Source organism: Mustelus asterias, chromosome 6 (assembly GCF_964213995.1).
Source record: "Mustelus asterias chromosome 6, sMusAst1.hap1.1, whole genome shotgun sequence".
NCBI lineage: Eukaryota > Metazoa > Chordata > Chondrichthyes > Carcharhiniformes > Triakidae > Mustelus > Mustelus asterias.
In genome coordinates this window covers 68,637,779-68,662,688 of record NC_135806.1, presented here as the reverse complement: position 1 = coordinate 68,662,688, position 24,910 = coordinate 68,637,779, and the positions used below count along the sequence as shown (strand labels likewise).

General features: G+C 41.1%; 1 protein-coding gene across 7 annotated transcripts in view; it reads left to right on the top strand.

Annotated features, from left to right (window-relative positions):
- Positions 1 to 10,012: 10,012 nt before the first annotated feature.
- Positions 10,013 to 24,910, top strand: part of LOC144494916 (transducin-like enhancer protein 4) — a 169,716-nt gene continuing 154,818 nt past the window's right edge. For all 7 annotated transcript variants that reach the window (XM_078214513.1, XM_078214512.1, XM_078214511.1 and 4 more), the window contains exons 1-4: positions 10,013 to 10,479; positions 10,732 to 10,829; positions 12,184 to 12,247; positions 12,399 to 12,443. In XM_078214513.1, coding sequence (XP_078070639.1) covers positions 10,456 to 10,479; positions 10,732 to 10,829; positions 12,184 to 12,247; positions 12,399 to 12,443 — 231 coding nt within the window. In that variant the 5' untranslated portion in view covers positions 10,013 to 10,455. The remainder of the gene's footprint in view (positions 10,480 to 10,731; positions 10,830 to 12,183; positions 12,248 to 12,398; positions 12,444 to 24,910) is intronic.

The following is a 24,910-nucleotide window of genomic DNA, read 5'->3' as shown; positions in this document are numbered from 1 at the left end:
CAATACTCCAAATGGGGTCTGACCAGAGCCTTATACAGCCTCAGAGGTTTTGGGACGACCAAGGCCATAAAATCGCCCCACAATGTTTTCTGTGGTAGAGAATTCCACAGGCTCACCACTCTGTGGATGAAGAAATTTCTCCTCATCTCAGTCCTAAATGGTTTATCCCATATCCTTAGACTGTGACCCCTGGTCCTGGACCCCCCCTCATCAGGAACATCCTTCCTGCATCTATCCTGTCTAGTCCTTTTAGAATTTTATAAGTTTCTATGAGATCCACCTCGTTCTTCTAGACACCAATGAATATAATTCAAACTAATTCAATCTCTCCTCACACGTCAGTCCTGCCATCCCAGGAATCAGTTTGGTAAACCTTTGCTGTACTCCCTCCATAGCAAGAACATCCTTCCTCAGATAAGGAAATCAAAACTGAACACAATATTTCAGGTGTGGTCTCACCGAGGCCCAATATAACAGCAAAAAAAAACCCCTGCTCCTGTACTCAAATCCTCTCATTATGTAGGCCAACATATAATTTGCCTTCTTCATTGTCTGTTGCACCTGCATGCTAACTTTCAGCGACTGGTGTACAAGGACACCCAGGTCTCAGTGAACATTCCGCTCTCTCAATCTATAGCCATTCAGATAATAATCTGCCTTCCTGTTTTTGTGACAGAAGTGGATAATCTCATATTTATCCACATTATACTGCGTCTGCTATGCATTTGTCCAAATCACACTGAAGCATCTCTGCATTCTCCTCACAGCTCACCCTCCCACCCAGCTTTGTGTCATCTGCAAATTTGGAGATATTAAATGTAGTGCTCTCATCTAAATCATTAATATACATTTCAAAAAACTGGGATCCTCTGTGGTATCCCACTAATCCCTGCCTGCCACTTGGAAAAAGACCTACTTATTTCCACTCTTTGTTTCCTGTGTCTGCCAACCAGTTTTCTATCCATTTCGATACACTACCCCCAATCCCACGTGCTTTAATTTTACACATTAGTCTCTTATGTGGGACTTTGTTGAAAGCCTTCTGAAAGTCCAAATAAACCACATCCACAGGCTTCTCCTTATCAACTCAATTAGTTACATCAACAAAGAATTCCAGTAGATTTTTCAAGCATGATTTCCCTTTCATAAATTCATGCTGACTCTGTCCTATCCGGTCACCATTTTCCAAGTACACTGTTATGAAATCTTTTATAATGAACCCTAGCATTTTCCCCACCACTGACACAGCCTCACGAGTCTATAATTCCCTGTTTTCTCTCATCCTCCCTTTTTAAATAGTAGGGTTACATTAGCTACCCTCAAATTCATAGGAACTATTCCAAAGTCTATAGAATCTTGGAAGATGACCACCAATCATCCACTATTTCTAGGGCCACTTAGTTAAGTACTCTGGGATGTAGATTATCAGGCCCTGGGGATTTATCGGTCTTCAATCCCATCAATTTCCCAATCCCATTTCCCTACTAATACTGATTTCCTTCATTTCCTCCCTCTCATTAAACCCTTTGTTCCCCAGCATTCCTGGTATATTATTTGTATCCTCCTTTGTGAAGACAGAACTTAAGTGTGTATTTAGTTGGCCAGCCATGTTTTTGTTCCCCATTATAAATTCCCCTGTTTCTGACTGTAAAGGACTGACATCTGTCTTCACCAAACTTTTTCTCTTCACATCTTTCACATTCAGACAGAAGCTTTAACAGTCAATTGTTATGTTTCCTGCAAGGTTATTCTTGTACTTTATTTCCCTCTTCTTATTCAACTCCTTTGTCCTCCTTTGCCGAATTCTAAGCTACTCCAAATTCTCAGGAATGTTATTTTTTTCTGGCCAATTTGTATGCCTCTTCCTTGGATCTAATACTTTCTCTCATTTCCTTTGAGAGCCGTGAATTTCCCATTTTGTTTTTGTGCCGGACAGAAATAAACAATTGTTGCAATTCACCCATACACTCTTTGAATGTTTGTCATTGCCAATCCATCATCATCCTCTTCCATAAGTTTCCCCAATCTATGATAGCCAACTCATGCCTCATACCATCATAGTTTCCTTTATAAAGGTTCAGGAACCATGGGCGGAGTTTTACAGCTGCTTTTTACGCCCGTTTTGCAGCAGGAAAATGTCATAAAATTGGGCGTAAAGTGACTAGCGCGATTGGCGCCAGTTTTCGCGACTGGTGTGATTTTACGACACCCGGAATTCTGACGCGGTCAGCCACTCCCCAGAAATAGGCAAGGGGCTGATTAATGTATTTAAATTTATTAAAATCGTGTTTTGCATGTGTTCCGTGAGCTCGGTGCTTAATCGTCTGGGCTTGCTTGCCTTTATGGCCTCACTGGGAGAGGTTCTCTCAGGCGAGGAAAACACTTGCTCCCCATGAACAGGGAACAATCGTGTTGGCCTTGCCAGTGGAACTTGAGGCCACTAAGGCCCCCCTGGGAAGGCCGAGTGCAAGGCAGGGTTGCCCCTTGGGCAGTGCCAGACTGGCAGTGCCAGGGAGTGGAACCAATGGGGGAGGGGCCTGTGGGGGAGAGGGGGCCTGCTGCCACTTTGCATGCGATCGGTGGGGTAGGGCGACAGAGCTGCGATCGGTAGAGGAGGGAGGAGGTCCGCAATCAGTGGGGGAGGGAGGGGGTCCACGATCGGTCTGGGCGGCAGGGCTGTGATCAGTCTGAGCAGCGGGGGAGGGGGTGGGGGGCGATGGGGCCTGCATCTCAGGCTGCAGGCCCCCACTATTTCAGGAGAGGTGGTTGCTCTTTGAGGCTGCCTGCAGTAGCAGGGGTCTGACAGCTCTCTCTCTGTTTGTCAGACCCCTGCTACTGTTAATGCATGTGTGCAGCATCAGAGGTCTGCACATGCACAATGCCTCCCTCTGCAGGCTGTCTGGTAAGTTACGCCTTGCCCGCAGCCTCTCTGGCTAGAAACTGACTAGCCCATCTTTTAGAGACAGAGTGCATAAGATTGGGCGTGAAAGCTCGCCCAAAAAACAGATCTGGTACTCTCCCATTTTCAGACTAGCTGGACACTTAGAAAAAGTCTCATAAAATTCTGCCCCTAGTCTCAGGATCAACCACATCACTCCATCTTGATGAAGAATTCTATATGTTATGGTTTTTCATCTCCAAGAGGCCTTATTTAAGTTTAAGCTTATTTTATTAGTGTCACAAGTAGGCTTACAGCACAACTAGATTGCCAATTATTCCAATTTTGAATGGAGCATAAATGCCAACATAGACTTGTTGGGCTGAATGACCTGCTTCTGTGCTGTGTATCGAATGAAAATAGCAGGTGCTTTCATCCCCAATTTTGGATTGAATAGGTTTTGGTTTTGTGGTATGTAGGATGTTGCTGTAGACCAAGTTTCTCCTCATCTCCTAAAAGTTTTAAAAAAATTCACCCATGGGATGTCGCTGGGCTTCAGTGCCGAAACCAGCATTTATTGTCCATCCCTAATCCCCTTTAAGAAGGTGGTGGTGTCGCCTTCTGCAACTGTGACAGATATACTGACTTCAATTATACTGCCCCAACTGTGCCTTGTTACCTGCTAAGACTGACTAGCTCTTCACAAAATAGGAAATCAACCTGGGATTTTCTGATCTTTATTTCTCAGTACTGCATCAGGCAGTGTCTTTGCCCTTTAGGTTATGTCACAAGAGAGTCTTATATATGATTCTTATACAATGATCTGGGATATTAATAAAAAAAACAATGCTTCTGTATGGTATTCTTTTATTAACACAGGATTATTCACACAACATTGTTCTTGGTGGAAAGTTCTTTCTAGGTGTTCTGCATTGTTAACAAGTACAATGATGTCAATGGGATGTCTCATTTTAGTAAGGTTTTTATGATATTTAGAATTAATTCCAAGTATCTGTTTGGATAAACAATTGGTGGATGGATAGGTACAAAACAAACCTTTTATTGAAGTATTAATCAAATCTGAGACATGTATAATCTATAATTAGAAAACTAATAGGTTGAGGGTTGCCAAAGTAACTGAGATTGCTTTACAATAGCCAGAATTGAAGGCTGATTACATTATTGCACACTCAAGCAATAGGTTATTTCTGATAGCTCTAATATTACTGTCAATGTTTTGTTATTGTGCTGTTCAACTAAGTTTATTTATTAGCACAAGAAGAAAAATGTTTATGTTGACAAATTTCCTGATAGAACATCGTCTTGGCTATGCAATGTTGATGGGCAAGCCAAGGTTCTTGTTCTGCTGTTATCATTCTCTGAAAGATTATTCATCAGTTAGTCAGCAATAATAACAAGGAATACTAAACTCAATGTTTTGGTAACCCAGTTCCAAGATTTGAATCAAAGGTTACAATATGGCAATATATGATAATTATTTTGCTTTGGTTTTGGTTTGCAGAGTAAGAAGTCTCACAACACCAGGTTAAAGTCCTGGTGCTGTGAGACTTCTTACTGTGCTTACCCCAGTCCAACGCCAGCATCTCCACATTTTGGTTTGCAGGACAGAGATGAAGGGTTTAATTTATTCATTCATCCATGAGATATGCCATTGCTGGTGAGCTCAGCATTTCTTGCCCATCCTTAATTGCCCCTGAGAAGGTGGTGATGAACAGCTGCAGGTCATCTGGTGTAAGTACATTCACAGTGTTTTATAGAAGGGAAATTAAGCCAGCAAAGGATATGCGATATAATTCAAAGTGAAGATGGTGTGTGGTTTGGAGGGGATCCTTCAGGTTGTGATGTTCCCATGCACCTGCTATCTTTATCCTTCCACGTAGTAGAGGATTTGGACGATGCTGTCTAAGGAACCTTGGTGAGTTGTCGCAGTGCATCTTAAAGATAGTAAACACCACTGTCACTGCAGATTAATGGTGGGGGGAGTAAATCTTGAAAGTGGTGGATGGAGTGTCAATCAAAAAAAAAGCTTTATCCTGGATTATGTCAGTCTTCTTGAGTGTTGTTGGAGCTGCACTCATTCAGGCAAATGAAGAGTATTCCATCGTTCTCCTGAGTGTTGCCTTGCAGATGCTGAACAGGTTTGGGGAGTCAGGAGGTGAAGTACTCGAATTCACAGCTTCAGACTTACTCTTGTCACCAATGTTTTTAAATGGCTTGCCCAGTTAAGTTTCTGATCAATGGCATGCCTGCACCGACCGCTCCCCCCCCCCCCCCCCTCTCAAGAATGTTGATTGGGGTTTCAGTAGTGGTAATGCCATTCAATGTCATGGGGACATGTTTAGATCTTTGTTTGTTGAAGATGGTCATTTCCTGGCACTTGTGTGGTGCAAAGAGCAATTGCAATTTATCAGCTCAAGCCTAAATATTGTCCAGATCTTACTGCATATGGACAGGGCCTGCTGCAGCATCTGAGGAGTCATGCATGGTGCTGAACATTGTGCAAACATCAGCAAATATCCCTATTTCTGAGCTTAGGATGGAAGGAAGGGAATTGATGATGCAGCTGAAGATGGTTAGATCAGGACACTACTCTGAGGAACTCCTGCAGTGATGTCCTAGAACTGAGATGATTGACCTCCAACAATCACAACCATCATCCTTTGCGCTAGGTATGATTCTAACCAGTGGAGAATTTTCCTGCTGATTCCCATTGACTCGTTTTGCTAGGGCTCTGTGATGCCGCACTCAGTCAAATGCTCCCTTGATGTAAAGGGCAGTCACTTTCACCTTGAGTCTTGGCGGAACCCAAACTGAGATTCAGTGAGTAGGTTAGTGCTGAGTCAGTGCCACTTGATAGCACTGTTGATGAAACCTTCTATTACTTTGCTGATGATCGAGAGTAGACTGACAGGGTGGCAATTGGTAGGATTAGATTTGTCCTGCTTCTTGTGGATAGGACATTCCTGGGCAACTTTTCATATTGCCAGATAGATATCGCTATTATAGTTGTATTGGAACAGCTTTGCTCAGGACATGGGTAGTTCTGGAGCACAAGTCTTCAGTACTATTGCCGGAATATTGTCAGGGCCCATACGCTTTGCAGTATCCAGTGCCTTCAATCATTTCTTGACATCGCATGGAGTGATCAAATTGGCTGAAAACTGGCACCTGTGATGTTGGGGACTGCAGGAGGAGACCGAGGTATATCATCCAGCACTTCTGGTTGAAGATGGTTACAAATGCTTCAGCTTTGTCTTTTGCACTGATGTGCTCCTCAGCAATCTTTGCAGATTGGGGATTTATGGAGCCTCTTCCTCCAGTTTGTTTGATTGTCCACCACCATTCAAGTCTGGATGTGGCAGGACTCTAGAACGTAGATCTGGTCGGTTGATTGTGGGATCACTCAGCTTTATTACATGCTGCTTATACTTTTTTGGCACACAAGTAGAACTGTGTTGTAGCTTCAGCAGGGTCGACACCTCGGTTTTCGGTATCCTTCATGCTCGCCTGCACTCTTCATTGCGTCGGCGTTCAGGGTTAAAACTGAAGACATTTATTTTAGGACCCTTAAAACCAGCAAAGAAATGTCCTCCCTCCCTCTCCAGGCTATATTCAAATCCAGATACTTCATGAGAAGCAGACCCCAGTAACATTCTTTTGAGGAATGTGCGAAAGTTGGTTAATTATTGTACCTTGTGCGAAATGCTGGATTTTGCTGGTCTCAGGAAGTATTAAAGAGGCGAGGTTTGCGGCTACACTATAATACATCTCGAGAAATATCACTGCTGTAAGTGATCTGCTCCGTGATGGAGACTACATGCTGAGTGAGTTAAAAAGTGAATCTGGCAGGTTGATTATCTGAGCCTTTGTGATATTGTGGATGAAATGTATTACTGGTCGGCTCTTTTTTTGCGATGGTATTGGTTGTGTTGCTGGTTGAGATGCTTCACCACCTATACCATATAATGATTTCACATGCCAGAAGCAAGACATTAAAGAGGCGGTTGTTTATAGAGACAGCAGCACGGAATGGTCCGATAACGAATGGGCTGCCCTTTTCACCCTATGGCTGACTCTGTTTCTCATTGATTTCAAGGTGTCAAACTGGCTGCGAATTCACCACAAATCCATTTTGCGCTTCTGGTATTGACTAATTTCACCCCTCCAATCTTCCGCAGTTATCCCAACTTGAAGAATTTAAAATGTATTTACTCCCAATCTTGCTATTCAGAATTAGAGTGTGCTGTAAACTAGCTCATACCATAATATCAAGGATAAGTGTATCTTTATTTGCCAGGCTTTACTGCACAATTGAACCATACCTTACAATCTAAATTGTTCTTGGCTATGCAGTGAGGATATTCAATTGGGTAGAAATATGCCTGGGCCCGTTTTCTACTCCAGAATTGCCGATCCTGCACAGGCAGCACGCACCACAACAAGGGCCAGTCCTGCCCCTTCTGGCTCCACGTGAATTAAAAGACCAAGACCTTACCTCTTGGTCGCGGCCGGGTCCGCTGCCTCAACCGCGCCTGGAAAATCTGAACATAGCATTACCGATGTCTCAGGGTAGTCTAGTATGTCGGAGGTCAATTAAAACAGGCACCTGCCTTCTAGTATGCAAGGATCTTCACGCCTGTTTTAGTCAATCGCATCCGAGGAGGTACTCGACCGCCCTTAAGCAGTGGACACTGTCCTGGCAAAATGCTCACTTTTGACCCATTTTCCGCCCGGAAAACGGACACCAACGACGGATTTCTAACGAACTCAGATGTTTGTGTTTAGAATTAAGAGATGTACATTCCGAAAAAAAGACCCCAGTACATAACTCTGAACACATTATGCATAACGCCTGGAGCGATTTTAAAGCTATATTTTTAAGTAGGGTTTCAGATGATGGTGATAAATCTCTTCAGTCTTGTCACAGTTTATGATGAGGAATTACAAGTTTAGATGAGATAGATAGAAGTTGCTGTTGAGATATGCACCTTTTGGCAATTATAAAATTAGACAAGGGCAGGGAAGACATTGGGATTTCAGTTACGATTTATTTTACTATCATGAAACTTATTATAAACCTTAATATCTTTCATCATTAATGCCTTGGTAGTTACATAGTGAAACACGGGACTGAAAAACTCAATTTTTTTGACAGATAAAATTATAGTACTAAGTATTTATTTTCACGTCTTTTAGAATATTCTGGCTAGCTGACTTAAGATCCAAAGCAGTCCAGTCAGTGAAAATCTTGAATGTGATGTGATAATTGTGCTTTGGTCAGTTCTAAGTATCTATTGCTACCAATGTAATTGCCAACTGTTGATGGTATATCTTCTATGTCATTCATTCAGAAGAGACCTTCAACCATGTATGTCATGTTTCTTGTATGGAACATGGGCAAGATATGTTTTGCGGGCAACAGGGGACATTTATTTCATCTATGATGTTGGCAGGAAGTCAAGAAAACGTGTAAATCAAATAAGTGAAAATTGACACCAACAATGGCACTTTGTTTTAAAACTCAGCTTCCTCCCAGAAACATTCAATCAAAAGACGGATGATAAGAATGTAAACAGAAACCGGCAAGAACAAAAGAAGCAATATCTTACAACATAATACAGGAGCACTTTGTTGTCAAGGGAAGACAATCATGTTTCGGAATCTTCTGCCGAAAGGAAAACATAAAGCATTAAAATAAAAATTGTGCAAATGACGAGAACATTAATACAATAAGATAGTATCTGACCGACCCCACTCCCCAATTCCCTATCTTCCGACCAAAATTAATTTTTGGACGTGCCACAGAGTCCTAACTGCAGGAAGTCTCAAATATCTGTTAAAGGATATTGTTTCGCTGACGGTATCTTTTCGCCTTTCTAGTTAAAACTTAGATACCGGGCAACGATTTGGCCGGCGTCGTGTTATATGGGTCAAACATTCCTTATTTGTTCTCATTAAGTGTGTTTTGACTTCTGGGCTGCAGTGATAGATCGAATCGGTAGAAATAAAGGCTCCGTTTTCCCCTCCACTTTGCATTGCCAGTCGCGCGGCAGTTCTGGACAGAAATCAGCTAACGAAAGATCTCTGAAATAATCTGTTTAAAGACAATCATTTTCTTTCTAGATTCACTCTGGAGTAAAATAAAAATCAATAAAGAAGGCACTACTGTAAGAAGGGAGGAGTGGAAGTGTTAATGTGATTAAATATAATGTACGATGTGCTTGTTTTGGAATTAGGTTCTGTTGCCTAAAGTTAAAACATGTCAAATACTGGAAGTTGCAATCAGAGTGTTCCCCCCCCCCCCCCCCCACTATCCAGCCCTTGCTCACCTTTCTGGAGTTCTGTGGGTCCCCAACCCTCTCTGTAATGACAGATTGCTCGAGTATTTTGCAAAGAGACATTCGACCCTAATTAGCCAACATTGCAGACAGCGTTCGCATGGAATATAGAGCATGGGATGAAAACATTCTCATTTCACCAAACGCCGGCAGAGCCCCACGTTACTTTGATTGACAGATGAACAAATGTTTCCTCTCCTTTTTTTTCCCAACTTTTCGCTTGTGCTGCTGGAGGAGGAAAAAAAAACCTGCAGCCCCCAGCGCCGCGAGGCGTCAGCTTGCCACTCTTTAGCCACGCTGATTGGTCCCTTCGCCCGCGCAGCGTCACCGCCCCACGTGGGATCGCCGGCCGCGGGCCGCTGGCCATTGGCTGATCGGGCAGAGTGGGCGGCGACTCGCGCCGGAGCCCGGCCCTTGCCGCGCGGCGATTGGTCGACGCATCGAATGCGGGGGGGGGGGGCGGGGGGGGACGCCCTATGTGTGGAGCGTCGGCCAAGGAGAGGCGCCGCTCACCATTGGTCGAAGGGCCCTGCCAATCAACGGCGGCGGCCGGCCGGGCTTTGTGCCGCGCGGCACTGTGGGGGTTGTAGTCGGGAGCCGGGCGGAGAGGCGGCGGGTCGGAGAGGGAAGGGGAGGCGAGCGGACTACAAGAGCCAGGAGGCCCCGGGCCGAGGGGGAGGCCGCTGCCCTCCCTCTCTGCCTCCGCTAGGGTGAAGTATCGCATCCCCCCCCCCCCCCACCGCACCTCCTCTTTCCCTCGCTCAAGTGAAGTTGACCGGGGTGTGAATATGTAAGAATGTTAATGACACGGCGCTTCTAAATTTGGTCAACACAAGTCATTACTTTGGTGTGTTGTCGGACGAAGGGCAGGGAAGAAGCTGCGGCGGCGGCGGCACTCTGACTGCAGCCCAGCTCCTCCTCTCCCGGACTCAGTGATGCTGTGAGGTCGCTCCCCGAGCCCGCTGCCCGGCCACAGCAGGGATCCCGGATCGGAGGAAAATCTCCCGGAGAATCTGCCATCCTCGTCCCCAATGCTCCTCCACTTGGCTTCTTTTACCATTCGCTTCCTGGAAGGTCGGAGAGAGAGAGAGACTCGCCGCTTTCCTCCGGATCGCCTACAACTTGGTGACTTTTTAAATTGAGGAACTTAAATGACACTGATACTCAGCTAGGCGATCGAGGAGGCTTTTTGTTTTTGTAAACAGAAATCCCAGCGAGATGTATCCTCAAGCCAGACATCCCGTAAGTGTGTTTGTGTGTTTTGTGTGTGTGTATTTTTCTCTCTCCCTCCCTCTTAAACATCACACACACGGACAATTGCATGCCAGCTTTAGCTTTCTCTCAACACGCCTTTAAATACAGTCTTTCAGTAAATATTTGTAGGCGTGCAAGGTGCAGTGTTTCCCTTCGCTTTGTCAATAACGTGAAGAATTTGGGGAGATTGGCGGACGGGTTGTCTCGGTACTGATGCTGGTTTGTTTTTTGTATTTCTAGGCGCCTCACCAACCCGCACAGCCCTTTAAATTCACCATCTCTGAATCGTGTGATCGCATCAAGGAAGAATTTCAGTTTTTGCAGGCGCAGTATCACAGGTAGACAGATTAGCTTCTCATACAAACAAAAGCTCGCACCGTGAATGTATCTGGAAGTACAAACCAAGTCCAGCTGTCCGGATGGGGAGTGGTATTTAAAGCATCTTTATTTCTCCTCGCCTTCCCTCTGCAGGGACAGGGTTATTATAGTCTGTGCTGTCCACGCTTGGTGTATCGCGTGTGGGCTTCTCTTTCCTCTTCCCATCTCCTCCCTTTTAATTGTCTGATGGAAAATGATCGCTCCGTTACTCCAGTTTGCTGGAAGATGGTGTCCGAGTGCAAAGCTCGCACTCTTTGTAGTGTTGGAGATGTACTGAAGACAGGTTTTTTAACATCAGTGCCTTGGCCTTATGGAGGTGATTTTTTTAAAAAACGCTAGCTGTTCAATTCTATGTTGAATTTCTTTCTATGTTTCTACCCGGGTTTAAAAAGTGATTCTAGCAGTTCTGAGCGAGTCCAGTCGTGGGGTAATCCATGTCCTCTTAACGCGCTCAAAGCTCCAATCTTTGATATTTTTAGCACTCCGTTTTCCGCTGTTTCCTTTTATTTGGCGTTCACATTTCTCCTTTCATGTGATGTGACGATGAAGGAGCAATATCCTCTGCGAGCCTGCCCTTCATTCGGCTGACATATCGCGGGCTACAAAGTGTGTGAAACAATCATGCCTTTTGTTACGGTAAAGCCACACAAAACTGGATTAAAATACACTGGAATGTACGGTTTAGGAGATCAACAACTTCGATTCATTAAAAAAAAATTAAACCACTTTATATAATGGCATGTCGAGATTGACGAAATGGGTATATTTGCTTTCCATCCTTTTTGCGATAGTGTAATTTCTCCTTTTTTTTAATATTTAAAGATAGTGGTCCTGTTCGGTTCTGTATTCACAAAAAGTGTAAACTTTTAAAAATACATAAATTGGCATCATGGAACAAGACCATCTCTCTCCAGAGTCCTGTATTTTTGTCTAGATTTGTGCCAGTTGAGTTAGCATTTTTAATCACTAAATAATGGTTTCCTTTTCTGTTCTAATGAATGCAATCTATTGAAAGAAATAGCGTTGACGCACTTGTCAGGTTCGCATGTGTCAGATTTGGTATTCTACTTGTACTTATTAAAATCAATCTTTGAATACGTACTGTCATATTTTGGCATATACACAGAGTTGGCGTCATAAATCATTTCTAGAAGAACAAAATGCGGTATTGTACTAATTAAGTGCACCTAGCCTTGGTAAGACAACACTTGTAATGATCCGGGTAAGATCATTTACGCAGAGGAAAGCATTGCCTGCAGCGCGCACTTATAAGGTCCACATAGCGCCTTCAACAATGTTTCTTTCTTTAAACAGTTTGAAATTGGAATGTGAAAAATTAGCCAGTGAAAAGACAGAAATGCAACGCCATTATGTCATGGTAAGTTTTATTTCAAATGACTGTTTTTGTTATAATGGCTGATATTGACAATTCACTGCATCTTTTATCGGTTTCTGTGATTGTTTTGAATACTAAAATAAAAACAAGATTTACCAGTAATTAAATCCCTTCTATCACTTTACCTTCACAGTATTATGAAATGTCTTATGGTCTGAATATAGAAATGCACAAACAGGTAAGATTCTTACATTTTCAATAAATGTTTAATAGAAATGTTACTTGAAAATGTATCAGTGAAGTAGATTTACGTGAATTTTATGATGAGATCTCGAACAGGAGGAATTCTGTGCTGACACTAGCAGACATTTTATAGGGTTACTGAACTCCTTAAGGATGATGCAGATTATATAGAGCCATGTAGTGTTGAAACAAAATTGAGATGCCCGGACAGATCTTGTAACAAAAGTTTATCACATATTGTATGCGAATGCTTGAAATAGCTGCTAAAATTACTTTTGAAACATGTCTTTAACATGAAGATAACTTCGAACGTTAAGAAATTAATAAACTAACATTTCCTCTCTGCCCATTGAGATTCAAAGGATTTAAAATACAAATATTGTAGCAGAAATTTCTGTTATTGTGATGGTATCAAAACTTTCTTGTTCATGATAGATGGAATCTGTCAACACTGATATTTTCCCTATATTTCAACAATGATAATTTACTATCCAAGATTCAAAGTAGAACAGCCATGCCATAGAATGTTTTAGATGAAGTTGACTCCACCCCCCCCCCCCCCCTCACAAAAATCTAAGTGGTGGTCACTGGATCATGTCCTTTGACATGATTTTAAAAACTCTCATTGATTGTCTGCCTGTATTTTGAGCAGTAAATCTTTCACTCTTGTGGAAGATGATGACAGTGTCCTGATGTACTGCCTTTGTCACCATGATTGATAATTTCGCACTGAGTCACAGGAACAGGTGTGTAAATCAAGCAAAATAGAAAGGTATGGCTGCAATGATGCTCCTGTTGAGTGACTCCATTAGAGATGTTTTCGTACATTAACGAGATATGCTCCTTGCGATATGCAGATCTTTACCATTTGTAAAATGATTCCCCATCATCAGTGAGCGCTATTGTGGATTATTGTTTAAAGTAGAATGCTTGGTGTCGATATGCTTTTCTGTGACTACATCCTTGCCAAACATTTACAAATGAAACCAAATGTTATCTTGTGCTCTTTGGGAAGGCCTAAAAATTCCTCGAATGATGCATATGTTCTGTGATAAGACGATGGTATCCGTTTTGCAGGATTGTTGCTTTCCTTGATTTGTCATTAGTGAAATGGATAATAATGTGCTATTCCATGGTTGCAGTAGCTGTTTTTTTTGTTCTCTTCAAAACTTACTGAATAATAAATGTTTCTGAGAAGTGTTTGCAGAATTTTCAGCATAATTTCATGCAAAACTGGGTGCTAATGAATTTAGAATATCGTGTGGCACGTGCTATTTGCGATTTTTAAACACAGTTTACGGAGGATGATCACATAAACCAATAACTAACACTTCATTTAAAATAAAAGATTAGTGAGTGGCCACGCATTTATTCTTTTAGATACCGTGAGCAGGAAATGGAAAATATAGATCAACGAAGGAGCAGTGTAATTTGATAGCTTTTCGGAATGCACTGTCAACGAGAAGAAGCCATCATTAGAATAAGACCCCCTCTACTGGTCCCTTGACACCACTTGGATATGGTCTAATCAGGAAACACTGGCGCTTAGTTTTGAAAATCACACAGCAAATGAGCCTTGATAAGGGACAGTAATGAGGATCAAATTGGTGCTTCTTGCATACTGGTCATTAGTTCAGGTTAAAAGACACCTTTTTAGCTTGGGTGAAATTGAGCAGTTTACAGCTTATGAATCCCCATGTGGGGAAGTAAATGAGTTTTGGGAAGTCCACCTTGCAGTCCCGGGAGTATAATTTCTGAAATAACATCTGCTTTGATTGCTTGGAGGAGAGGGTGAGAGGGCTTTTATTCATATGGAAGCATAGTGGGGATGAGGGGGTTGTGAACTAAGCGGTATCTTTAAAAAATGTTATGTATTGATTTTCAGAAACACATTTTTAAACACTTTCAACTTTGAAATTTACATTTGAAACCAGTTTTGCTATTCATATGTACATGATTAAATTAGAATGTAGCGACCTTGTTTTACAATTGTTCTTGAGGTTGGGTTGAAGTATAGTTGCGATGCACAGTGGCAAGGGCATGCAGTTCCCTGTCCAATTTAAATGTTGTGACGCTGATGCATTAGATTACATGCTTTTTCATTTTTCCGCAAAATATAGATAAACTCAGTATATCAGAAAAATGGTGACGAGTGAAACATGTTTGGAGATGAGCACACATTTTAATTTTAGAAATAATTCAAAATAGTTATTTTAGAAAACAAATTTTTACTGTTTTTGTTATACGTCTGAGTCAAATATATAGGCTTAATCTTTATTTCATTGTGTACCCTTTCAGTTGGGGGTGGGGAAGGAGGAATAATACCGAGCTTTCGGGTCTTAAGTACTGGAAGTACAGTTTTGTTTTAATTGAGATAGGATTTTAACAGTCATTGAAGAAGAACCAATTGCAGTTTAAAAAAAAAATGTGCATGGTAAGATTATAACAAAGCTTGCAAATTCACAGAACCAGATTTTGCAGATTAGCTAGATATATTTGCACAGCAACATAATTTAGAAAGTGTCCATTCTACTTCCAAACAGCCATAGCTTTGAACATGAATTGCAGGCAGTTGAACAACAATGATGACACTGAATTAGTGTAGTATCATCCATTTATGTAAGTTAAAATAAATGCCTTCAGTGGTTCATGTGATCTTGTCCATCGCAGATTATGGGAACTAACTGAAATATGCAGTAACAGGTTAGGGCATGACTGTCACACGTTTACTATTCCAAAGCATTTGTCTTTATAAAAAAAAATGATTTGTGGGTTCTGTAATTCAGTTCTAAATATGTTAATATTTCATTTATATTTATTTATACTTAACTGTCCTTTATTTATGCATTGTATAATGATCAGAAACACAGGTGGCTTTCAGTCCCTCAATATACTGCAACTTTGATTATTTTAAAATCTGTCATTTTTCATGACTGATCTTTGGGAATGGAGCAAAGCACACTTTTAAAAAGGTTCTTCCAACCAGATGTATTCATTCATAACAAGCAGCCTGTCAGAAAATTGTTTCTGTACATATACATACAGTGGAGATCCTATGATCCATTGCTTCCCTTCTGATTTTGCTTTGGCCTTGCAGCTCACTATTATGTATTATCTTTGAGGTATTTTCAATGACTTCTTCTGAATTGGGAAATGAGCAATTATTCAGCGGCATTGATCTGTGGTGCTATTGTGTCTAGTTCATGCAATCAGTATAGTACTAATTCACTTATTAGATTTGTATCTCTGGAATTCCAGGGTGACTCCAGACTCCTATTGTTCCCACCATCCTCTTTTAAAGGTTCAGTTTCTCATGGCTGTTGATAGTCAGAACTGAATTGTAAAGAATTATTTTATTGGTACCGAGCATGGTGGTGTTGTGACTGAATTAGCAAATACCAGAAGGGTAGTACCATAGCACCAGTCATACTCGAATGCTGATTTTATTCTTAAATTTTATTTTGTATTCTGTTTCTCATTCTTATTACATCAATTACTGTAGAAACAACTGAAGGGAGATATTTAAAAGAACTTGTTATTCCTTTGGCAAGTAGTGCGATATTACTTGAATTTTGCCCTGTTGTTAACATACATTTTTCAAGGATTTGCTTTTGCAGTTCATTTAATGAATGCTTTGTGGGAAACACATTGAAAATGTTTTTAAATAATTTTTATTCATCGTGTCAAATTTGGAAGCTGGAGTCACATTGTCATAAACTTGCTATTTTAAAAGCAAAGTATTTAAAGTATTACATTTATTGTAAACTGACAACACAATATCTCTACCAATTGTACTATTGTATCTAGAAGTTGGACTGTGGTGGTGATCTAAAGTCCTGTACATATCCAGGCCAACGGTATAATATACTGATTAAATTAACATTAATTCTGGAGCCTAATTTAAGTATTTTAGTTGATTGTCAGAATCTAGAACAGTATTCTTGATAATGGTAGATCATAGTTAAAATAGTTTTTAAAAATTGCTGTGGTCATTAAAATGAAAGAAAAACCTTGTATTATATCTCATTTAAAGTGGTGAGAGATCAAAGTTGTGTTAAACCTTTTGCACATGCTAAACTTGTGTAAAATCTAAATAACCAAGATGTTAAATTTATTGTTTAAGTAGAAGTGCATCTTCATATTTTTAAAGGTGATCCAGACAAGCTGTTGCTATTATTAGGATTTCAAACCGAACAGTAATTGAGAGAATTAGTACTTCAATATAGATTTACTTGTGCTTAAGTTATATGTTAACATCAATATTCTAAATAATCATTTATTGGTGATGTACTTCCAACACATTTTGTTTTTGCACGTCAGTTGCCGTGTGATGAATTATACCTTCATTATTAATGTTAAGTATTGTGGCACATGAGCTGAAAATTCAAAATGCAACTGATCTAGAGAATTATTTCACTGAACCCGTCAGCTGTCTGAGTTTGTTAGTCTCTGGTTTTCTGGAAAATTTCTGTACTTGTCTTTATACAACAGGAATTGAAATAGAATTGCTTACAGTTGCACTTTAAATCATCTAGAATTACGACTCTTATCGATCAATTGTATAAAGCGCATGTTAACAATCTTTAGTTTTTGTTAAGATTAGAGCTTTTAATCTGTTTGTATCTTGATATTTTATGTACGAGAGAGCACATGGAGAATAACACTGAAAATGATTAAGGTTAATCTAATCTAAGGGTTCAGATGACATCATAAGCAGCAAGAGTGCTGATTAAGTGGTTTGTAACAGTTACCTGAGCCCCAATATTAGATTTCAACCTTGCAATTGCTCTTTTAATGTATCTAACAACTGATTTATGTTGAAAATTTGCATCGCTAGCAAATGTAAATGCTGATGCAAGCATCTACTTCATGTTTGTGGATAATTATGTTCACTCTGTGAGATTAAAGATTACCCTGTTTTGAATGTGGTTTCTGGATAAACTGGTCAATTTTTTGGAAGGGTCTATTTATGTGGACTACTTCTCAAAAAGCTGAGGACATAGAGGAGACTCATTGCGTGGATGGTGCCAGCTTGTTTTCTTCGTAGCACTTTATTGTTTCCACTTGATATCAATCAGGAGCTTTCTGTTGCAAGGATTTTTGCCAGAGTAAATCTCCAGTGTGAGAAATGTGCAATAAAAATGTGATTGTTGTTCAAAACAATTAAATACAAATTTAAGGGCTTGGCCCATTGATTGAATCTCAAAATCATAACTGCAGCAGTCGATCGGAAATGATGATAAATAGCATTAGAAACCTTTTAGTGAAGTACAGTGACTACAAGGAGGAGAGCAGTATAGATTTGCATTATATCCGATACCCTCCAGTACCAAGTGGATTGTCAATACTGCTTGTTTAGCATTTTCTAAGGGCAATAGGAGTATTGATTTCTGGCTTACAAGCGACGGCTCTATTTTCACTACTGAGAAGTATTGCAGGTTGTTAAGAAGAAATTGACTTGAAGAGGCTTGACTGCTGCCCATCATGAAGCAAATAAAGCAAAACTGCTGAAGCATGGTGGAGCAGCGAGACAGGGGCCCTCAGCAATTTGTTGCTATTAATTTGCCATGGTCGACAGCAAATCAATTGGCGTCTACTTCATCTATTCGAGAATATGCTGTCCAGAGCAGATAAAAAGCTATATGTGGCAGCAAGAATAGACTATTTGCTGGATAGAGGATGAAGTTAATGTGCAAATAAGTGAATTCAAGGCTTCAGAGCACCTTTTAAGTGAGTAACTTTTTAATGGAATGTATTTTTAAGGACTCAATAAGGCATTTATTGACTTGCGCCAAGTACTAAGTGGGTTCAGTTTTATTTCTGATCAATTCTATACAGAATTGAGTGAAAATGTTTTGCGAGTCTATATTTTAGTCTAATTGTCACCACATTTTCTTTAAATCTGCTTTAGAGAATGTAGACAGGCATTGAAATGTACAATGGTTTGCAAATAAACAATTTGTTTTAGATTAGCTTTTTAAACAATTAAATGGCACTTTGTGAGATTGACCATGTAGATATAATTCTAAATGGGCAATACAGTAGTATTGCTATATATATATTTCATATGAATCAAACAAACCAGTTGTCTAAAAGAGTGGATATTAGATGGTAAAAACACCATCCTAAAATTAGCCTATTGAATCTAAAGGAGCACTAGCTAGAGATTTTTTAATGACCCTTTGCACTACTGTGTTCTGTCTACTAATGGTTGTAATGAATGTTGAAGCCTTTTCTATAGTCAAATAGGGGACTTGTGCTAATTTAAAGCACTCGGCTGTGTCTAATGTTTTAATCGGCTCTCAGTCCCGTATTCCAGCATGTTTCCAGATAAATAGACATGGTAACCATTCTGTCAGTGTTGGATATTAAAATTTAAATACGTAATATAATTTTCCTGATTTTATATTTAGGATGGTGGGATTTAAGCATCATCAGGGAAGGTAGAAAAATGTCATAGAATGATACAACCCAGCAAGAGGCCATCTGGCCCATCATCCCCTGGTCTTTTTCCAGAGACTAGCAGTTTTTCTCATTTTCAGGTATTCATCCAATTTCTGTTTAAAATTATTAAATCTTCTTCCACAACTCTTTCTAGCAGTACATTCTGGATCATCATAACTATATTTTCCCCATCATATTGTATTGGGTTCTTTTGCATTTATTTTTAAATAATATCAGGAAATTCAGTTATATCTATAAGTTTTCGACCTCTGTCCCCTCAACCTATTTATAAATTCTGACTGAGGTTGGGATCCTTCTTGATACTTCCTGAGTCTGCTGAGTATGTACTGGTAGGCTATTTAACCAGAAAGGAGAGGAGTATGACATAGTGCATTTTCTTCAAGGCTCCTTGATGTTTCTACCTGATAAAAGTGACAGCACATAATTCATTGGTTCTAAGGATTTGTGGAGGTCCTGAGATTGTGAAGGGCATGATATAAATGCAAGGCCTGAATTTTCGGAATGGTGAGTAGTGAACGCAACCTGGTGTTGCACTGACTGGCCTTGCTGCCACTGTATGCTCAATTGAGTGTTGATTGGCAGCAGGTGATATTTCCATCTGCCCTTGGATGGAAGTCCCACCTTGGAGAGCTGTTGGGCAATCAGGTTGGCTGATAGCTCTCTAACCCCTCCAGGCACAGCACTGCAGTGGATGGAAGAGGTACAACAGCATCGTGCCTGATTGTAGGTCTCTGGACTCTACTTCACATTAAGTACCAGGGTCCCAAGAGGGTGGGAGGATAGGGGATGCATGAGGTGGGAGGTGGCATGTGAGAAGGGTGGGTGAACTCTAGGCTGGTGGGTGGGGGGAGGGAGGAGGAGAGGTCCAGAGCTCCCAGGTCCCAGAGGGGAGGGTGCCCCAAATCTGAGGGAGTATTCAGATTGAGGCACCCTCCCCTCTTCCTGCCTGAGATCGAGGATGAAGACCTTTTTCTGATTGACACCCTAATCCAACCAGCGCCCGCCAGCCTAGAAATTGAGGCTGGGTGGGAAAAGGGCCATTAAGTGGTCACATAAGGGCTTTAATAGGGGCATGGGTGGGCTTCCTGTCTGTGGCTCTGCTCACCCCACCCTGAAACTAATTCCGGGTTACCATCGGTGGGAGGAGTGTAAGATTCTGGCCCAAATCTTTCCTTATTTGATACAAATTGATCTTAGGGACATGAGTCATTGTTATTCTTTCCTCTCAAACCAGGAGAGCCTCAGGCAGGGTGTGATGTCCTTAAATGTCTTCCTTTCTGTCTGCAAAATCAATGTGTCCATACGTCCATGATACAGTAGCAAGCCATTTTTCAACTTCTAAAAATGTATTCTTGATGACTTACTATAGAGTGCCATTGTTTGAACAACTTCAAAACACAATTCTTGTAAAAGGTAACGTTTTTGTCATAGATTTCAGCGTATTGGCCTCTGGTTCCTACTTTTAAACATGTCTCTGGTTTTTAAAAAAAGCTAATATGTGCCACCATGTAAAGTATTATTTTAAAGCATGATAATAATTATGAAGCACACTGCTGTCATTTGAAGCCTTTGATGAGATTACTGTATTGTAAACATTGCAAGACACCCAAGCTCCCAGTGCATTTAGTGACGCTGTGAAAGGGTTTTGTTTTGCCTTCAAAGATCAAAATTTACAGTAGTGCTCTGTCATCTGGAAGCTGAAATATTTAACCGGAGTTCTGTAATTTGATGTGGGATGGTTGGGGTGCACCAGGAAGGAGAATAGGACTGAAATGAAATATTAGAACTAATCTTTACCCTCCACACTAAATGAAGTAATTAAAGCATTGAAGTTCTAGACATTCATTACTGTTCTGGTTGTTAAACTTACAGAAGACAACAACAAATTGTTTTTATAATGGCACCTTCAACCTTATAAAATCTCTGTGCTTTACAGGGACATTATAAAACGCAGTCTGACACTGAGCCACATTAGGTTGGATAACTAAAATCTTGGTCAAAGAGGTTGGTTTTTCAGTGCGCCTTAAATGGAGAAAGTGAGGTAGAGAGGCAGCGCAGTGCAGGGAGGGAAATCCAGAGCATAGGGTCTAAGCAATTGAAGGTGTGGTCATTAAAGGTAGAGAAAGCGCAGATATCTTGAAGGTTTGTGGGATTAAAATATATTACAGATTTAGAAAAGGAGAAGCTATGGAGGGACTTTGAACCCAGGATGAAAATGTTAAAATCAAGCTGTTTCTTGCTTGGGAGCCATTGTAGATCATTGAATGCAGGGCTGATGAGAAATGGGGGTTACTATGAGTTTAGACATGGGTAGTAGAATTACAAATGGTTTCAAGTTTACAGAGGGTAGACTGTGGGAGAGCAGCCAGGATAATGCTTTAGAATAATCGAGTTAGAGCAATATATGAATGGCTGCAGAAATCTTCAATGAGCTGACAGGAGCAAAGCTGGGCAGAGTTACGGAGGAATAAATAGGTGGTTTTAGTGATGGCATGAATATATGGCCAGAAGCTTAACTTGGGATGGAATGTGACACCATGGTTGGATCTTAGTTTATTGCCAGAGGGTTGGAATCTGTAGCTAGGGAATGGACCAAAACAAATGGCTTCAATCTTCCCAGTAGAGGTTGTAGATGCCTTTTCAGATGGAATATACCAAAGTAATTTCAGGCCTCCAGCACTTCTTATTGGTGGAGTGGTTCACTGTCCCTGTCCAGTCAATCTTGATAGGCAGGAGGAAAACAGGATATTTTTCACTGGGGATGGGTCGACTCTGGTGGCTGTAACAGGAAATACCAACCAAACTGTAAGATCAGAAATTGAAATTAGTTCCATATTTTAATGTCTTAATGGCAAACAGGAAAAGGGTTAGTAAATATGTCAGCAAAATTATTGGTCATTTGCCTTTCTTTTTATGACTGACCAGCATTTATTTCTTCCATTTAACTTATTCTCGAACTCTGATTTGAAAGTAACCTTTTAATGTGAAATAAAAGGAAACTATTGAATACATGTACACTACTTAGCTGCTCACCTAACAATGAGCTGAGTATGATTTCCACCTTTGTGTATGTTTGGAAGTTGATTTGCCTACAAAATTAGCATCAAATACATTTTGTGGTTGTCTCAAATAATGACGAGGGAAAATTGACCATTGGTTTAATGAGTAAGTCCGCTCCCAAACAGCATATAGCACAAGAATACAAGAGAAGCAGGATTAGGCCATTCAGCCCCTTGAATTTATTCTGCCAGAGTGTAAACTGAATTTGACTACACAGTTCTTAGCAGGGGGCATATTCTCTCTGAAGTGTAATGATGGAATGATGGAGAATTCACAGCTGCAGAGGAAGTAAATATTTCCTATGAGGCGAAATTCTAGGATGTTGAAACTCTGAGTGGGAGTTTCTATGAAGAAGTGATCTAACTAAAAAATACTGGGTAGAATGTGTGATTTTGTATGAATCATGGAGAGATAAAATATGAAACAAATATAACCAGAAAATGTTTAGCAGTACAGTGCAGGTCTTTTAGCATTTGTAAAGGAAGAATGGGGTAATGTTTCACATGTAGACTAGTTCTGATTCAATATCATGTTAATGTTGCCAGTCAAACCTGTGGCTCTTCAGCAGCTGATGGCAGTGGTGAGATACATTTTGCAGATTTTCTAAGGCTGATGGCTGGAAACACCTGGGCCAGGACTCTCCGAGAAAAATATTCTAAGTTCCCAATGTGCAGGAAAATGGGATTAATTCCTGCCGATTGTTTTGTTTTAGTGTCATTACCAGAACGAATCTCCGACACTCTGAGGACTGCAGAGTGCCATAGTGGGATTCACTTTGGAAAGTGGGGCAGGGCCTATTCCCGCCCGAGAGGCCGGCAGCATAATGAGTGAGTCAGTGCGCATGTGCTGATCTGTCAGAGCGGAGGTCGGTGCACACGCAGTGGCCACCCCCATTGCCGACTTCCCGATCGCTGGCCAGCCCCCACACCCTCTGTTCGCTGGCCTCCCAGACCTCCCCAGGCAAGTCCCTATGTTAACTCTTTCCCCGCCTGACCCCTTGGCACTACCTGGTGGGCAGTGCCAATTTGTCCCTTGGGCAATGCTAGGGTGACAAAGATGCTAGCGGGCCCAGAGGATACTGTCCCCGGCCTGCTGATCATATGTCAAATTTCATGACATTTCCATATGATGATTAGCTCTGTGCTGATTTCTGGCACGGAGCTGATAACGCTGAAAAACATACCTTGGGAGACTGCAGAGGCCTTGGCGCCCTGCATGAATCCCATGAAACAGCTGCTGCTGATGTCTCCCGGCCCGCTGCGCAGCAGGCTGAGAGAATCACCCTCCTGATTTTTAAAATGGACTCTTTCTAGTTCCTGGGTTTAACAAATCTGGTAAGTTTGTCTTTGGTGTTATCAGTAGCTGTAAAACACAAGCACATTGGGAGGTTAGAGCAGTAACACAAAAAAGTGAATTCAGAATTTATACCTGAGATGTTACATTTTTAAAAGATTTTAGATAATGATGGATCATTCCCATCATTTGTCTTTTAAAAAAATTGAAACAGAAGGCCTGGTAAAAATGTATTTGCTCCAGTTTCTTTGATTAATTAACATTATAGACATTTGAAAAAATAAAAATAACTGCTACACTTGTGTTATGAATCTAGCTGAAGTATATTTTTCGGCAGATAAATGGGTGAGGTTAATTAATCGGCTAAGAAGGTAAAATTCAGGCTTTGAAAAGAAAAATAAAGACTTGCATTTCTAAAGATCCTTTCACATCTACCGGACATCCCAGGGTTTTTTACAGTCAATGAGCTTCTTTGGAATTAGTGACTGTGCAGCAAGTCCCACAAACAGCAATGTGCTAATGACCAAATATCTGTTTTTCTAATGTTGATTGTGTGGTTAAAATATTGTCCAGGACACTGGGATACCTCCTCTGGTCTTTTAAAATAGCATCCTGGGATATTTTACGTTCACCTGAGAGAGTAGATGGGTGGCTGGATTTTCACTTTTGGAAGCGGGAGTTGGGCGTTGAGAGTTTTTCTAATGTCGTGACTCTGCTTCTTGACTGGCAGTGCCTGCCCTTGCTTTCATCATAGGGAGGCAGTGCCTGCCTGGAGTTTGGCCTGTCTCCTCTAGCAGCAGGCCTGAGGAGGAAATGGAGTCAGAGAGATGATGAGTCGGCCAGGCTGAAAGGCCCATCTCCTTTTGCAGTGTCATTGGCCCAGTTCTGAAGATGTGTGAGGTCCCCCATCCTTGACTCCCTATTCCCCAGAGATATCTCAACCCCACATCCTCCTCACACTTCTGTCTTACACAACCCCCTACCTTCCCCATTCTCCTCAACCCACTCATCCAAGGACAGCATGGTGGCACAGTGGTTAGCACTGCTGCCTCACAGCGCCAGGGGCTTGGGTTCGATTTCCAGTTTGGGTCACTGTCTGTGTGGGGTCTGCACGTTCTCCCTGTGTCTGTGTGGGTTTCCTCCGGGTGCTCCGGTCTGAAATATTTGTTGGTTAAGTGCATCGGCCATGCTAAATTCTCCCTCAGTGTACCCAAACGGGCGCTGGAGTGTGGTGACTAGGGTATTTTCACGGTAACTTCATTGCAGTGTTAATGTAAGCCTATTTGTGACACTATTAAGTAAACTTTATAGCAGTAACTTTTTGTAAACATAACTTACGAGCCCTTGCTTGTAATTGCATTGGGAAGGCTTTGAGAAACTCGCACATCTATGAGTATGATGAAGTAGTACTTGAAAATCCAATTAAAATCCTAATTCTCTTAACAGCTCCTAAATCTCTGAAAATAACTAAGCTCCCATTCCCCTTGATAGCTGTGTCAACAAACCCTGTTGAGCAGAATTCATTATTAGGTTTGGATATCAGCCAAGCATTCACAATGAGATTTCACTGACTATATAAACAACTTCTGCCGAGTTGACCCCATTAGTGGGTTTGAAACTCAGCCAAGTATTCATAATGAGATT